This window comes from Enoplosus armatus, chromosome 3, assembly GCF_043641665.1.
Source record: "Enoplosus armatus isolate fEnoArm2 chromosome 3, fEnoArm2.hap1, whole genome shotgun sequence".
In the NCBI taxonomy this organism is placed as follows: domain Eukaryota; kingdom Metazoa; phylum Chordata; class Actinopteri; order Centrarchiformes; family Enoplosidae; genus Enoplosus; species Enoplosus armatus.
The window spans coordinates 13,827,729-13,841,786 of NC_092182.1; the positions used below are offsets into that span (position 1 = coordinate 13,827,729).

A 14,058-nucleotide genomic window follows, 5' to 3' on the forward strand; every position below is an offset into this window, starting at 1 on the left:
TTGAAAAGCAGCTTTGAAACACATGATTCTGATTGTGCCTTTCATTGATATTTAGGGCCACATTAACTTTTTTTTGTGATATTGACACTGAATCTTAATAGCAATGTTCGCACATTTTAAATGATATTATCTGTATTATATCTATTCATATGTATTCATATATATTTTGCATTTATCTGGATTCACTGAAAATTGAATATTAGCTTTATATCTTGACATGTTTAAATAGATGTTTCTGCATTCTTTCAACACATTACTGAATTCCCTTGTGACTATAAATCAATATTGTTGAGACATAAAACATTTGTATGTAGGTCACTAACAACATGAGCCAGCACTTGAGTTCTTTGTCGTCATTTTTTTATTTTTTTATTTCCTCATCCAGGTCACAGCAGCATGGCAGATCACACAGTCATAAAAATGATAAGTCAGTAACTTCAAAGACCAACTGTCAAAGAAAGGCCTGCATACCTGGAACAAGGGAGAGACAAAAACGGCGATGAAATGCCCAAATACACTTTATATTGTGCAAAAAAAAAAAAAAAAGAGAAACATACCATTTTACACCCATCTTCTTAAAAGGCAGACCACTTTCCCCATCTCTGTCACACTTCAGTAATAAATGATCAGCTGTTTGTGACAGATTAGAAATGACAAGAGCTTCCAATTGAAATTAGGGAATTCCTAGTTTACTTTTGTATACATACAGGCTTTAAATTCCTGATGAGCAAGACATTAACCATAGACAACTGAAAAAAATACACATTTTACATTCTAGTTTCTGGCAGCATGGTTGTGCAGCTTCTGCATACAGCCTGGTGCAACTTTTATTACAAGAACTCATTACTTACATGAAGTAGCTGATAAATAAATTGTATGGTCATTAGGTTTCGATGGTCTGATAAAGTGCTATTCCAGGCGCTGGCTTGGTGATCTAGTTTAATGCCAAGCATGCCAATCCAGTTAAGTAACTCCAGTGTGCAGCATGACATTTCATACAGAAACAAACACAACACACTGATGTACCTTTCTCTGACCACCAGGAGGCATTTCATAAAGCAGGATTAGGAGGTCAACGAGACTAACTATAAAACATGGTATTATGTGTATTTTGTCAAACAATGATCATCAGCAGTATGCATAATTCATGATTTTACTTTTAAACCTACTATGAGTTTTGTTTTATCGTTTGAGTCACCAGGATGCAAACTTTTTTTAACAGTTAAATGGCTAAACGTCTAATCCAGCTTTGTGAAATACTGTTCCACCCCAGGTGTTTAGATATTTCAAATTAAAATGTGAAGTTCAATACACCTGAGCTCCATGACTGATCTTGAATATTCAGTTGAAAGGTTACACATTTAAGCGCATGCCACGTTATATACAACATACAGTAGTTAGCTGGGGTCGTGGTTCACTTTCAAACACACATTACTGTTTTTCCAAATCTCAATTTGTGACAAAAAAAAAAAAATTGAAGTGACTTAATGAGCCCGACCTTTTCAGTGAAACTGCCACCTGCGTACACAGAGTGAATAGGCACTTGTATCAGCGCAGGCCTGGGAGCAAAAGCAGGTTCTACTGGTTACACTAGATGTGAGTCATTATTATTCAAGTCATTATCCAATATTAGAGCAAGTCATCTCAAGAAAGAAAAACAAAAACAAACAAAAAAAAAAACGCCCTTTAAGAGCTTAAGTCCCTGTTACAAACAGACATCCTCTTGGCACTTATTGCTTTAAATAAAGATGAACAAAAGAGTCCAACATTAGCAAATTTGCTCTTTGGTATCCATGAAATGTAATTTTCCTCACATCCTAAAACGCTGTAGTATATGATAAAGGGTGAACCCATCCTAACATTGAACCTGTTTTATTGCTGTTATCCCAGCAGACCATCTGTCAACCTCATGTTTATCTATCACAAAGCTTTCTCACATTGTCCCGTCGACAATAAAAAGACACCAACGTTATGGCTTAAGCGATATTCAAACAATAGTCCTACTGTGACTGTCAGTTTATTGTCACTTAGCAAAGTGTTTTACAAACTTACTTTATGACATTGAAGACCAGTGTTTTGGTTTCGGGGTGACTTTTTATATAGTAAGCTCTCATGTTGAAAATTAGAGCTCCTGATTGACCAACAGCACCCCTCTCCTCCTGAGAATCTTTGAAATGGACACGTTCAACTGCATCTCTGCTAATCATCATTTTTGTAAAATACTGTGCCATCTGGTTATTTTTAGCCTGTTTTACTCAAATTCAAAAGTACACGCTGTTCATAAACTCATTTAAGTATCATTTCTAAATCACCATCTAAAATACAATCTGATGTTTAACAAGAAGCCTCCTCCGTTTTTGGTACTGTGTAATTCCTGAAGTTAGCCAGAATGGTTGTCACTACAGTGTGCTGGTAATTTCACATAATGCACTTTGGCCATTATGTCTCAGTAGTTTACAGTCATTTAAAAATTCAGACTGAAAAACACGTCTTTAGTCAGTGTCCTGAACTAATTAGCGGTCTTCAGCTTGCTGCAGAGCCTCGTATAACCATGGCCTGTTTGTAAGCCTCCGTTACATTATCACAGTCTGTGATGGAGAAGGCACTGTCAGCCACTCCGGACTTATAGCAGTTCCAGGGCCTCAGTGACCCATCCCCAAGAATCCCGTCTTCCTGGATGTCCAGCAGGTTGTCAGCAGACACGCATCCTCTCATGCTAGCCTTGACTGGTTTATCCATTTGTGTTGGAGGTCCTACGCGGTCCGGTAGATCCAGCTGGTCAAAGGACTCAGAAGACAGAATGCTGTCCTCGCTGATGGCCCCACTTGGTCTCGACCTGGCACCTCCTCGGGGTAAAGAAGCTGCCAGCTGGTCCAGAGAGCCAAACTCCTGCAGCCCAGCTGAGGAGAACTTTCCATTGCGCTTCAGGATGCCTTTCCTATAGGTTGGTGCTGAAGGGCACTCTTTAGTTTGTGGTGCCCAGCCAGAGTCACTGCTCTCGGGAGATGAGGAGTAGTATCCTGACTCTTGTTCTGTGGGCTTCTTTAGGATACCTTTGCGAGGCGGCAATGCAGCTGAAGAGGCATTGGCTGGTGCAGACAAACCCAAAATCTTCTGTGGCTCAGCTGAACCTACAGCAGGGGTTTCATTCATTGCCTTCTGCTTCACACTGTTGCGTCTCTTTAAAATACCCTTGGAGGGGCGACTGTCTGTGTTCACTTCATGACCGGTCTGGGAGACGTTGTTTTCCTTTCGTGACCTTCGCAGAGAGCGCTGCCGGACCACATCCCCTCCACCACCCTGGGAGCGGAGCAGGCAGCGCATCTTGGAGCCGTTCTCCAGTAAAGGCCTGGATGTGCGGCGCAGCCAACTAGCAACACCAGCCAGCCCAGCGGGGTGTGATGTTGATGGAGAAGCTGGTGAAGCGGTCTGCTCTACTGGACTGCTCTTTGTCTCGGCCAGCAATGGCTGCTGGTAGCCCCAGTTGAGCCACCAGTGTCCTGCAATCTCCTCTATTGTGGCTCTGCGCTCGGGATTTACCATAAGCATCCAGCGGATGAGCCCACATGCATCTGAGAGAGAACAATGGGGGGGGAAAAACCCTGTTAATTTTTATGTTCAGCTAAGAAAATCCAAGACGTTATTATAAAGTAAAGTGCAAAACACATACACCAAAATAATGTTTCAGACTCACCAGAGGGGTTGTTGGGTTTTCGGTAGTTTCCAGTGCTTATCTGTTGGACCAGTGTCTTGTGGTTGTGTCCATCAAATGGCATGGTGCCATGAACCATAGTGTATAACAGCACACCAAGAGACCACGTGTCCACCTCGGGACCACGGTACGGCCGTCCATTGACAATCTCCGGGGAGGCATACAGAGGGCTGCCGCAAAACGTTTGAAGATACTCGTCACCATGGTAGAGGTTGGAAAGGCCGAAGTCTGCGATCTGCAAGAACAAGAAGTGCACGTCAAAGATGAGCCATGTCAGATGTATCATTATCAGATTACTGTAACCTCCTAAAAGTTTCCCATGTTTCCTCATCAATTACTCATAACATGAAATACTCTGATTTCACAAATTAAAGATTTCATAGGGCATGAATCACACAAGATGTAGTGAAATGAGTAATGAAATCCATCACGTTAAATATTCCACATGAACATTTCTTTGTATTTCCTTTGTAAAAACCACCACATGCTGTCATATATGATCCTAACCATATACAATAAACAAACAGGTGGGTAATTGCTCATTTTCATGTTCAACGTGTCCCTTATGCGTACCTTCACATTGCCGTTGCCGTCTAGTAAAATATTCTCCAGTTTCAGGTCCCGGTGTACTATTCTATTCTGAGAGAGAAAAAATAAGAGAAGCTATCAGTTTCTTAAATCACTTTATTTTTTTTTACAATGATAATTTCTCCACTCAGTCCATTACACACCAGTTAAGTGGAGGTTGTATTACATAAAAGGATTAGTTTTTACTGGGTCACAACACATTCTTTTCCAAGTGAAGATTTTTTTTCTTGTACGTCAGCTATGCTTCATTGTCCTCCGCTCTGTAGGGGGGCATGCCTTCGACTCAAGCAGAGTCTGAATTTGTTTTGCTTTCAAAAAATGCAGGTCAGCCACTTCTTCGGATGGGCACAGAATGTACCGATGGACACGTCCTCTGTAGGTTGTGTTTTGTAGCATTCATTTATTGTTAAGATGCAGTCATGAAGAAAATATTGCGTGCAATACATATACCATACATAACTGATTAAAAAAAAAGGGGTCCAGATGGCCTTTTTCTGACTGCTTTCAACATGGAAAATACAATATTTAACAAGACATCAGCACTTAATAAAAGTGAAATAAGACAGGTGGTTAATGCAGGACATGACGATTCACTCTGTAAATACTGTCCAGCAAACATTCATAAATGCTCTGCAAAATGCTGAACTGCTACACTAAAATATAGTGTGCTGAAAATGTTCGTAATTACTCGGCTCTGCGGGAACAACTGAGTGTGTGTGTGTGTTTGCAGAGCCCTTCTGTTCCATCACACCCTCATTACAGTGAGACCATGCGTGTGAGTGTGTGTGCTGGCCTTTAGCCCCGACGCTAGCACTCTACAGACAAACTGTTCAGTTCCCCCTGCATCGCTCTCACAGCCTCCCTGTTCAGATCAGCCGGCTGGCAGTGAATCATGCCCATTATGTAACTTTGGGGGTGCCAGTGCCCTGGAAAAACACAACTAGCTGGGCAGCTAGCCTGAGTGGAGCTCTGCACCATCAGCTTTGACGTATCAGCCATGCGTGAAGAGGGCTAAGATACTACATAATATGTTCTCTATGAAAGCGTTGGATTGAGGAAGTCTGCCTTACCTGATGGCAGTAGTGCACAGCTGACACAATCTGTCTGAAGAAGTGCCTGGCCTCTCGTTCAGAGATGTTCCTCTTGTCACAGATGTAGTCATACAGGTCCCCTCGGCTGGCATACTCCATCACAATCACAATCTTGTCCTTGTTTTCAAATACTGGAACATCAGAAAACATCAGAATTTATTCAAATCCAACTCATCACCCAAAATGAAGCTGAAGATTATTTGAAATGTCAGTCTGGACTGAGTCTTTTACAGTACCAACACATACATAACATGTTTTCATTCACGATGTGCCTGTGTTTAAAACAGATGACAGACTTCTATCTTCCTGTACAACCCGCACTTCCCACTGATTAGGATACACTGGGGGCCCCATGATAACTGCATTACAAACAAACATGCACTGAGGTGGACAAACACTGAACGATGACCATCTCATCAGGCGTGAGGGGCACTGGAAGACACGGGGCTCTGCACATTATCCTGCAGTGCTGACGGGGTACGGCAGGGTATCAACGCTTATGTAACATATCATCAGTCTTCAGCACAAAAGACTTGCGTGACCAAACTCTGCATCTCAAACAGAGACTGATTGAGAAACGTCTTCTCCCTCCCCAGTATCACCTTTCACTCTGCATGTGGCTCGGAGATTCGGTCACCTCCTGTAATGTGAAACTAAACCCAAAAATCACAATATTTCTAAACTCCGTACCTTCATATATGGTGATGATGTGTGGGTGGCAGAGTGAAGACATGATCTCAATTTCTCTGCGAATGTGAACCAGGTCTTGCTCATCCTTGATCTTCTCCTTTCTGATCGACTTTATGGCAACCTAAAAAGAAAAAGAAAATTTGACATTTTGAGAAATGAATTTTACTTAACATAATTATTAGAAAAATGTGATTGATTCTAAGGACTAATCAATAAATAACACAGGTTTACAGCTGTTAGGAGAGACAAATGGTTACTTTAAAGACAACTAAATCTTTTATTGAATGGCAGCCACTGTGGCCACAAGTGGTAATTGCAAGATGATACTAAATATTAGAGCATAATACTTGTACCAAAAGCACAAGTCAGTAAATTGACAGAAATATTTATTTTCCATACTTTGCCACCATAAGCTACTGGTTATACCAAACCAACTAAGACTGCAGCAGCAAAATCCTTGAGTGTACTGAAATGTGCAAGGGTGCATTTTCATTGTTTTCATTTGCCAGAAGAAGAAGAAGAATGTGTTTATTCTTTCCAAACGTTGCATAATCTCGCTTTAATGACAAAGAAAACACTAATACAATGGTCAGCAGCTGCACTGCTGTTGCAACAGGTCAGTAAATTAACATACTAGATTAGGCCTGTTCATTTAGCAGAATAAAGCAAAAAACATTTACAAATAAGCTGGTATTTAATAAGAACTGGCGTCCATCTGAAGCTCGTCCTCTTGTGAGAGGAACAATGTGTAGTGAACCGAAAACTCTGCTGTGTTTTTTCTTTTAACGAGGCAGAGGGAACGGCGGGTCATCTATTGTCTGCAGTTACGTCTGTGAGACTCCTAGAATAAGGACATTCAAGTCTGAATGGTATCTGTAGGGGCCTATGTTTGTAGACCTGTCACATATAGTCTGTATACATGTCTTTATGTTGCGTTTGTCTATTAGAAGTGTGGATGCCTGGGATTCCTCTGTGCACTGAATGCGTCATCAGTCTACCCCACTGATGAAGGGTGTCATGAGGCACCAGGGGCACTGGTGGTGGGGTGTCATTTCCTTTCCTCTCTGACCCTCGAGGCTACAGACACAGGGGATATGAGTAAAGCAGCGACTTGTCAAGTTTCAACACACTACTCAACTGTCTCGTGCCATGAGTCACTGTCTGGCCTGGATGATCCTGCAGGTTACCGCCGTGTTCACACCACACAGAGCTTTTTCCTGATTCCGGGAAAGTGAGGTTTCCTGCGTTTGTTCGCATAGCTGTCAGACGGGCCGAACTCCCACTCATGATGAGTTCACACCCCTGTGCGGTTATCTGTGTGTGTGTGTGATCTTTGTTACTGCAAGTTTGTTCCCCGCAATAGGCACTAAGGTTGAAATATTTGATATTTAACGCCGAGTTCCTGTTCCAACAAAAGCATATTTTTGCGCTTGAAAAACACATTCAGGTGAAAGTGTGGCGTAGCTGACTGAACCAACGGATGAACCCAAGAAGGCCTTTCCCCACAAACATAGTAAAGGATTCATGAATAGCTGGTGCAACACAATCTAGGTACTTAATTAGGGCGTCCCTTTGGTTACACACATACAGCATACATGTCATGAGTGTGAGGTCAACTCTACATCGATGTGTGCTCAAACCTCCCACCTAAATGGGTTATGTAATCATACTTATGCATTTAGACAATGGGAACAGCTGTAGGCCACAACGCACGCAAGATGAAGCCATCCTTTGTGTTGTGTCACTCCCTGCGTCAAATTACATATCTTTGTCCATTATGTTGTCAATAATGAAAAGGTCGGTAGATAAAAACAAAAGTTTCTGCTATTTCGAGTCTATGCTAACTGCTGTTTAAGCTGTATTTGTTTGGTGCGAGTTAAAAATATATGTTTGGATAATCAGTATTTTGACATTTGAACATGGGTTTGAGGCATGAAGATTAGGAAGCTGCCTGCAGGGATGAATCCCAGACACAAACTCATATCCTATAAAAACCGAAGTGCAGCAGCAGCAGCAGCAGCAGCAGCAGCAAGTCATGTCAGACAGGTAAAAGCAGAGATGGGTGTAGACAAGGCTGAACATGATGCAGGCACCGAAGGGGAATTTCTGACACTTACTTCCTTGACTCCTAAGTGCTTTCACTCATAACAAACATGATCTTTAACAAAGAGCATTTCTGATAAACATGACTTGGCAGCTGAGCCAGACTCACTGACAAAAGGGAGTTCACTTCCAGACCAAGTATCTGTTTTTGTTTTTGAGGAGTCACTATATCTGGAGCTATCTGCCTGCAAACGCAGAAAATTAATTTACATTCTAGGTGTGGTTTTAGTTTTTGATAATTTGCCTATAATTTACATTTCCTGGTTGAAATATGAAAGATGACCTAGCAGAATGCATACACACAAATATACACTCATTTGCCAGTTTATTATCATCATCATCATCATCATCATCATCATCATCAGGTACAGCTAGCTAAAACTAATACAGTCTAATACTGTAGTCCTGCAGTAAATACCTTCATGAAGGTTATAGTGTTTCGTTTTTGTTGAAGCTGCTTTAGATGAGCTGCTTTTTTAGTTTTAACTTTATGGTCATTTTATAGGCTGCAGTTTGCTGTGCCGTTTAATTACATTGCATTATACTTAGGGGTTTCTAATATTTAGTAGCCATATAAAACAGGTACATAAGCCATTTGTGGCTGTTTACATAACATAAACGCTTGAACGTCTAGTAAAAAAACATCACAGATTCTGATTGAGATACACTATTGGGGAAATCTTATAATCTTTCATTTGTTTGCCAACTCCTCCATGCCCCTTTTAAAAGGCTTATCTCTGTTAAATACCTTCCATTTCCCCTTAGGTCATGGGGAGCTGGAATTCACCTCAAAGGCTAGTTGCAATTTCCCCCTCTGCCCTCATCAGGAGCACAGAAAGAAAGTTACTGAACTTTCCTGTCTAAAACCCCCTCCTGCGACAGGGTCACTCAGTCTTTCCAGCGAAACGCCTTTCCTTTATGCTTCCTTTAAGCCAATAGGAGATGGCGGTGTAAAACTTCTTGTGTGTAGTGACACATTTACAGGAATCAATTTTTGCTTCAGTCTTTGCAGGTTGATCTCAAACAGAAGTATTGATTTTGTTGTGCATTTTACTTAAATAAACCACAAATAACTTGTTAGGGTTTTTGGGTTTGCCTCACATAGGGACAGCCATGTGGATACTGGTATTGTGATGTGAAAATACTTAGTATGATAGAATAATCTTAATTTAGTTTACACAGAGGACCAACACTGTGTACTTTTCAACCCTGTTAACAAACAGAGCGTTATCCTCACAGATAGAAGGTGGTGAGAATAAAATACTTGAGGCAATTCACAAGAATTTGTTTAAAAACTGCTTATTCAGTGATCTTGAGAGACAGGACACAGTGTTCAGAAAACTGGGAAAAGTAAGAGCAACCCCCCTAAAACAAACACTGTGAACTCTTTGGCAAACCTTAGCTGGTTTGGCAACTGAGGAGCATTTCAACTGCAGACACACTTTCCTCTTTTATTAGTTTACAATTCAGTAATGTGGCTCACCACTTTTTTTAAACAGGAAGAAACTTGAAACTAAGCCTGTATAGTAAATGTCCCCCCCAATTAAAACCCAAATGTAGAGTACCTGTGTGCAGACAGCCCGTCCTCTAAAAATAGCCCTCTATGTCTAAACAACAGGTGGCCGATAGGACAAACCCAGACCTTAATACTGGCTGCAGATGTGGCCATCGTTGATTCAATTAGCTCACACAGTAAAAAAAAAAAAAAAACATTAATATGAATGCTTACCAGTCTACCGGATCTTTCCTTGGCTTTCTTCACTTTGCCATAGGTTCCTTTCCCGAGGGTCTCCAGAAACTCGTACCTGTGCTTCAGGTTGTGTTTGTGGTGGTGTCTCTTCACCGCTTGCTTTTTCACGGGCAGCTGGGACGGAGCTTTCCCGACGGGACTGTTTTCATCGGGTGAAGTTCCCTCCACAGACGGCCTGCGGTTAGACGAAACACGGGCAACATTTGAGCCGTCCATTCTGACAAAACGTCGCTGTCTTTTTTTGGCGTGTATTTTCGGACGCAGGTATTGTTGTTAACGCGCATTCCTTCGCGCGGAGCCCTGTCGTTGTTGGAGCGAGTTGCTTCCAAAGGTACAATTCAGATAAACATTTAAAAACTAAAAGTTGAAGACAGAAACAGAAACATCTGACTTTAAACCTGGAGGGTGTCTGTCTCCTTCGTAGTGCTGAGACCTACTAGCAGCAGGTACACAGCACGCTGCGACAGGCGCGAGCACCGCCAGCAACCGGACACGTCAAATAGTCGAGGGGCGGTTCAGGTACACAAAGGAGCGCTTGATGAAAACACCGGCCGGTGCCGGTAACAGTAAAACCAGTGAGGGCGGTTTGTTTCTTACGTTGTGTAGCTCTCTCTTTGTGTTTTAGTTACTTTCTTGTTAATATATCTTTTTTTTTCATGATATGTTTTCAAGCCTCCAAGTCAAACCTGAATTTTAGTTCAATGGTGCTTCACAGTGTTATTAACTGTGCAATAGTGGTGGCTGTAGACTGCAATATTAATAGCAGTGGTGGTAAAAGGCGGGTAGGTGTAGAAGTACTATGGGAGTAGTACTTGTAATAAAAGGCTCATAGTAAGTTGTAGTAGCTCAGCCAAGTAATGCGCAGCTTTTGTGTGCTGTTTCAATCGGTGTGCGCGGACACTTACAACAAGCGCACCACGAAAAGAACTCAACTGTGGGGCAACTATATTATATTATACTATAACATTCACAAGGGGCCATTTATGAGCTTATGAGTACTCTTACTTGTGATACTTTAAGTACATTTGCTTAGGTAATTTTATTTAACTGACATTTTCAATGCAGGACTTTTACATATATAATGTATATTGCAGTATTGCTACTTTTACTTAAGTAAAAGATCTGAATACTTCCTCCAGCTCCAGTAATAACATGAAATAAGATTAAACTGAATAAGAGAAAACTGCTGGTATCTATATCTATGATAAAATTAACTGAAATTATGAATTAATTTGCTGGTAATTGAACTTTTGACACACATTAATGATGTACAATTACTGTGGTCTTTTTTCCTGATTTATCCACTTGAAAAAAAAACGGATTAATGAGCTTCCTTTTCCAACATGATCTATATCTCCTTGTAGATGATTAAGAGCGACTGGCATAACACAGTTGCAGTTGCATGCTATGACTCTCACAGTCCTTCAAAAGGCTGAAAAAATAATATTTTTTCTCTTAAAATCCTAGCTGACTTCATAGAGGTAGAATATGGGTTTGGTTATTCAACTAATCGGTCAGCTTGACCTAAATAGGCAGTCTGTTGAGAACTGAGAGACATAAATTATAGAGAAGAGCAAGAGGTTGAATAAGTAGTGTCGGTACAGTTGTGGGCCACTAGAGATCAGCATGTAGTCATCAGCTGCAGGAATGTGGGTTAACTGATATAAACCAGTTGGTTTAACTTGAGACAGAAAGTGGCTCCAAGTTTTCCCACTACATGCTAATAACAAGCGTATGTGAGTATGTTTAGTATTTAATATCCTGTGTTTAATGTAACATTAGTTCAGACTCAACTGATGAGTCTTTGTCAGTCAGGAGAGGACGAGCAGACATCTCACACAACACTCACATTTAATCAAAGGATTTAAAACTCTGAGCCAATTGGCTGTTCCCTCACAAAATCTATCTTAATTGACCTCCGAACCCATCAGGAACAGCCGCTGCGTTTGCCATTCAGTTTTCTGAGTAACGTGCCAGAGCGTCTTCACTCATGCGTGCAGAGGAACACGGTGCACAAAATAAACAATGAAAGTGCTTTTGGAGCCACAATTGGTCCACAAAATGTTATTATCTGGGAACTGAATGCAATGCGCACCTCATTCTGGAGGGATAAGACTAGAAAAGAGTAGCACAGAACATAAATAAATACTCATCAATCTGTCTGACTGCACAGGGGACACATTTCCACATATTAAAGTCATAAATCAACAATATTTGTCACTATATGTCAAATACTTTGCATGAATGAAATCAAAGCATAGACTTTTAATAGCCTATTAGAAAGTAAGCCTCTCACAACTAATTTAAGGAGTTGTTTATGTAATTCAGTATGTCTGCCAGAGGAGGGGGCTCATTAGTAGCTTGGAGTCCCACCACCACATGCCCAAAACTATCTCAAAATGTCTCTTTAATACAATTTGTTAGTCGAACAAAAGTTTGTCAAGTAGCTTGATATATGTGCAAAAACATATATATATATATATATATATATATATATGATATAAATTAATACAAAAGCAAGAGCTACAGAAATGTGTATAAATATATGATATATGAGTGATTTTGGAAAAGTGAAGTGGATAAATGATAGACTGTATAGTCTTAAGGAAAATCAGAGATTTCCTCCACAACACATCGTCAGTCTTCTTTGGGCTACAGCCACAGAAATCAAATTTACATGCTGATGATGGTGTATATGACTGACAAGAAAGACGTTTCTTGTTCCTTTTTCATACACTGAAATTAATAATATGTGCTAACGAGTCATTTGAGGGAACTAATCAGTAATTCAAGGGTACAAATGATACTAGTATTTTTTATCCCGTAAGATTTACTGGGGTCATTATGAAAGCCCATTTCTGCAAGAAAAAAGTCAAAATGATGAGATAATAAATCAAAATGAAGGGATACTAAGTCAAAATCTTAAAGGGGCATATCCTGACTTTTAGTCCCTAGTAAGGGTCAAGCTCCAAACACTACACAAAGCAACTAAGCAGCGTCTTTTGTTACACCCTTCCTGCCTGGTATATGCCCACATCTTTCAAAATTCACCCCAGGTTTGTAACACAGGCTTTCTGTCATGTATTTGAAGTCTCAAGCCAAATTCAAGATAACCCTGATTTTCTTATTCTCTAAAAAGCTACTTTCAGAGCCACAGAAGATACTAATCACAGGCTGAGTAGTACTCTCTCCGTAACAAGTAAACTGATCTTCATGTGCAATCGGTGGGATGCCTCTTTCTAAACTAAACTCTTGATTTAGTTACTATTTTATAATTTACAGTGAAAATACTGTCTCATACATTTCATATATGTCATAATTTTGACCCTACCATTGTAGAGTATTTCTATTTTTGTCATCTATTTGTTTTTATTTTCCTGGGCTTCCATATTGTCTCCTTGTATAGTCTGAGCATTTATAAAATGTTTCCTTTTGTTCATTGTAAACAGTGACATTGCACTTATTGAAACTCATTAACTATAGGCTGATCCATCCACATACTGCACAGTAGCTGTAGATGTACCAAAACCAATAGTCCTACATTTCCCATGCTGCAGTGCGCCATCCCCAACCCCGCCCTTTCCTCTCCCTAACTTTGGTCGTGTCGACTTTCTGTTTTGCAGTGATTTGATTGCTTGGCCCCAGCTATGTGATTTGGTCCGGACACACCTCGCCCTGCACCACCACGGACTGTCCTCTTCATCTTCATCACCGACAGAGGAAATAATCAACTTCACTGAGTTGTGTTGTCGTCGCTCTCCAGGGTGGAAGATGTCCGCTGGTTTCTCCGGGCCGGAGCCAGTTTAGGAAGATCTTTTTCCCACGGAGTCTCGTCAGGAAAACACCAACGTTTTTGTCGTGCTTAGGCCGTTGTCATTTAGAGGCAACTGTCAAAGTTGGGGCCCCTCTCTGATACACGGAGCTGTATGGCTTTGAATCTGTCCCTCGGACTATTTACGTGAAGTCAAAGGCTAAAGTTATGTCTGTTGTGCCAGGCCAAGGCGAGGACGGCTAGCAGCGCTAACGTCTGGACCACAGTTAGGTCGCAAAACAAACGTTACTTCACGTTAGTCGTCAATATATTATTGTGGGCTTGGTACCCTTTGTTTTTAAGACACTCCTCA

At 40.9% G+C, this 14,058-nt stretch overlaps 1 protein-coding gene across 1 annotated transcript; it reads right to left on the minus strand.

The window, feature by feature from the left end:
* Positions 1-343: 343 nt before the first annotated feature.
* Positions 344-10,187, minus strand: nuak2 (NUAK family, SNF1-like kinase, 2). Its single transcript, XM_070902694.1, has 6 exons — positions 9,914-10,187; positions 6,082-6,202; positions 5,371-5,522; positions 4,286-4,351; positions 3,695-3,947; positions 344-3,572 (listed from the first exon to the last, which is right to left on the minus strand). The coding sequence occupies exons 1-6, from the start codon at positions 10,148-10,150 to the stop codon at positions 2,524-2,526; spliced, it is 1,878 nt and encodes a 625-aa protein (XP_070758795.1). The 5' UTR covers positions 10,151-10,187; the 3' UTR covers positions 344-2,523.
* Positions 10,188-14,058: the final 3,871 nt, after the last annotated feature.

Bases quoted from the DNA above. Each gene is read 5' to 3' on its own strand.
- nuak2 (XM_070902694.1), bottom strand. From the start codon at position 10,150: ATGGACGGCTCAAATGTTGCCCGTGTTTCGTCTAACCGCAGGCCGTCT. The intron at 6,203-9,913 runs GTAAGCATTCAT...TTTTCTTTTTAG, and splicing joins AGGAAAGATCCGGTAGACTG to GTTGCCATAAAGTCGATCAG. The intron at 4,352-5,370 runs GTAAGGCAGACT...TTTCTCTCTCAG, and splicing joins CTGTGCACTACTGCCATCAG to AATAGAATAGTACACCGGGA.